Consider the following 622-nt stretch of genomic DNA (forward strand, 5'->3'; position numbering starts at 1 on the left):
ATGCCCCATCCCTGGACACGTTCCAAGCCAGGCTGGATGTGGTTCTGGGCAACGTGACCTAGAGGAAGATGTCCCTGCTCATCGCAGGGGGTTGGAACTGGATGAGCTTTGGAGGCTCCTTCAACCCAAACCATTCTGTGATCTTCCCCAGTAGCAGGCACACTGTGTCCAAGCTGTGTTACATTTATGTGCTTTCAGGTTCGCAGAGCCTATTCCCTCAGGTCCCAGCGTACTCCAACAGTAACAGGCAGCAACAACTATCTGAGGTTTAAAATGTACATTTATATATATAAAAAACATATTTAGGTCATCTTTTATGAAGAGTAGATTTGAACAGACAGTCCTTGTCTTGTCCTCCGGGTGCAAATAGGGAAGGGAAACCTCTGTTTCTAAAATAGAGCTGTCTCGTGTCCAAGCACAAGGACTGCTGCTAGTCCTCATTGCTGTCAGCATCCTCCTCCTCCTCCTCCTCTGCTGCATCCCCCACAAGCTTCTGGAAGTCTCCAGTCTCCGAATTCCACAGAAATTTAATGGTGACTTTAAACTCTGCCATCTCGTAGCCAAAGAGTTTCTGGGAAGGCACACAAAGGGGTCATTTCTGCTTTATTTCCTTGGCCTGTCC

The 622-nt window shown here is 47.9% G+C and overlaps 1 protein-coding gene across 1 annotated transcript in view; it reads right to left on the minus strand.

Moving 5' to 3' along the window:
- Positions 1–430: 430 nt before the first annotated feature.
- MRTO4 (mRNA turnover 4 homolog (S. cerevisiae)) overlaps positions 431–622 on the minus strand; it is a gene marked incomplete at its 5' end in the record, with an annotated part of 1,334 nt that continues 1,142 nt past the window's right edge. Inside the window, one exon of the mRNA XM_010013357.1 lies at positions 431–571. Coding sequence (XP_010011659.1) covers positions 431–571 — 141 coding nt within the window. The remainder of the gene's footprint in view (positions 572–622) is intronic.

Source organism: Nestor notabilis, unplaced genomic scaffold (assembly GCF_000696875.1).
Source record: "Nestor notabilis isolate BGI_N333 unplaced genomic scaffold, ASM69687v1 scaffold29970, whole genome shotgun sequence".
Taxonomy (NCBI): domain Eukaryota; kingdom Metazoa; phylum Chordata; class Aves; order Psittaciformes; family Psittacidae; genus Nestor; species Nestor notabilis.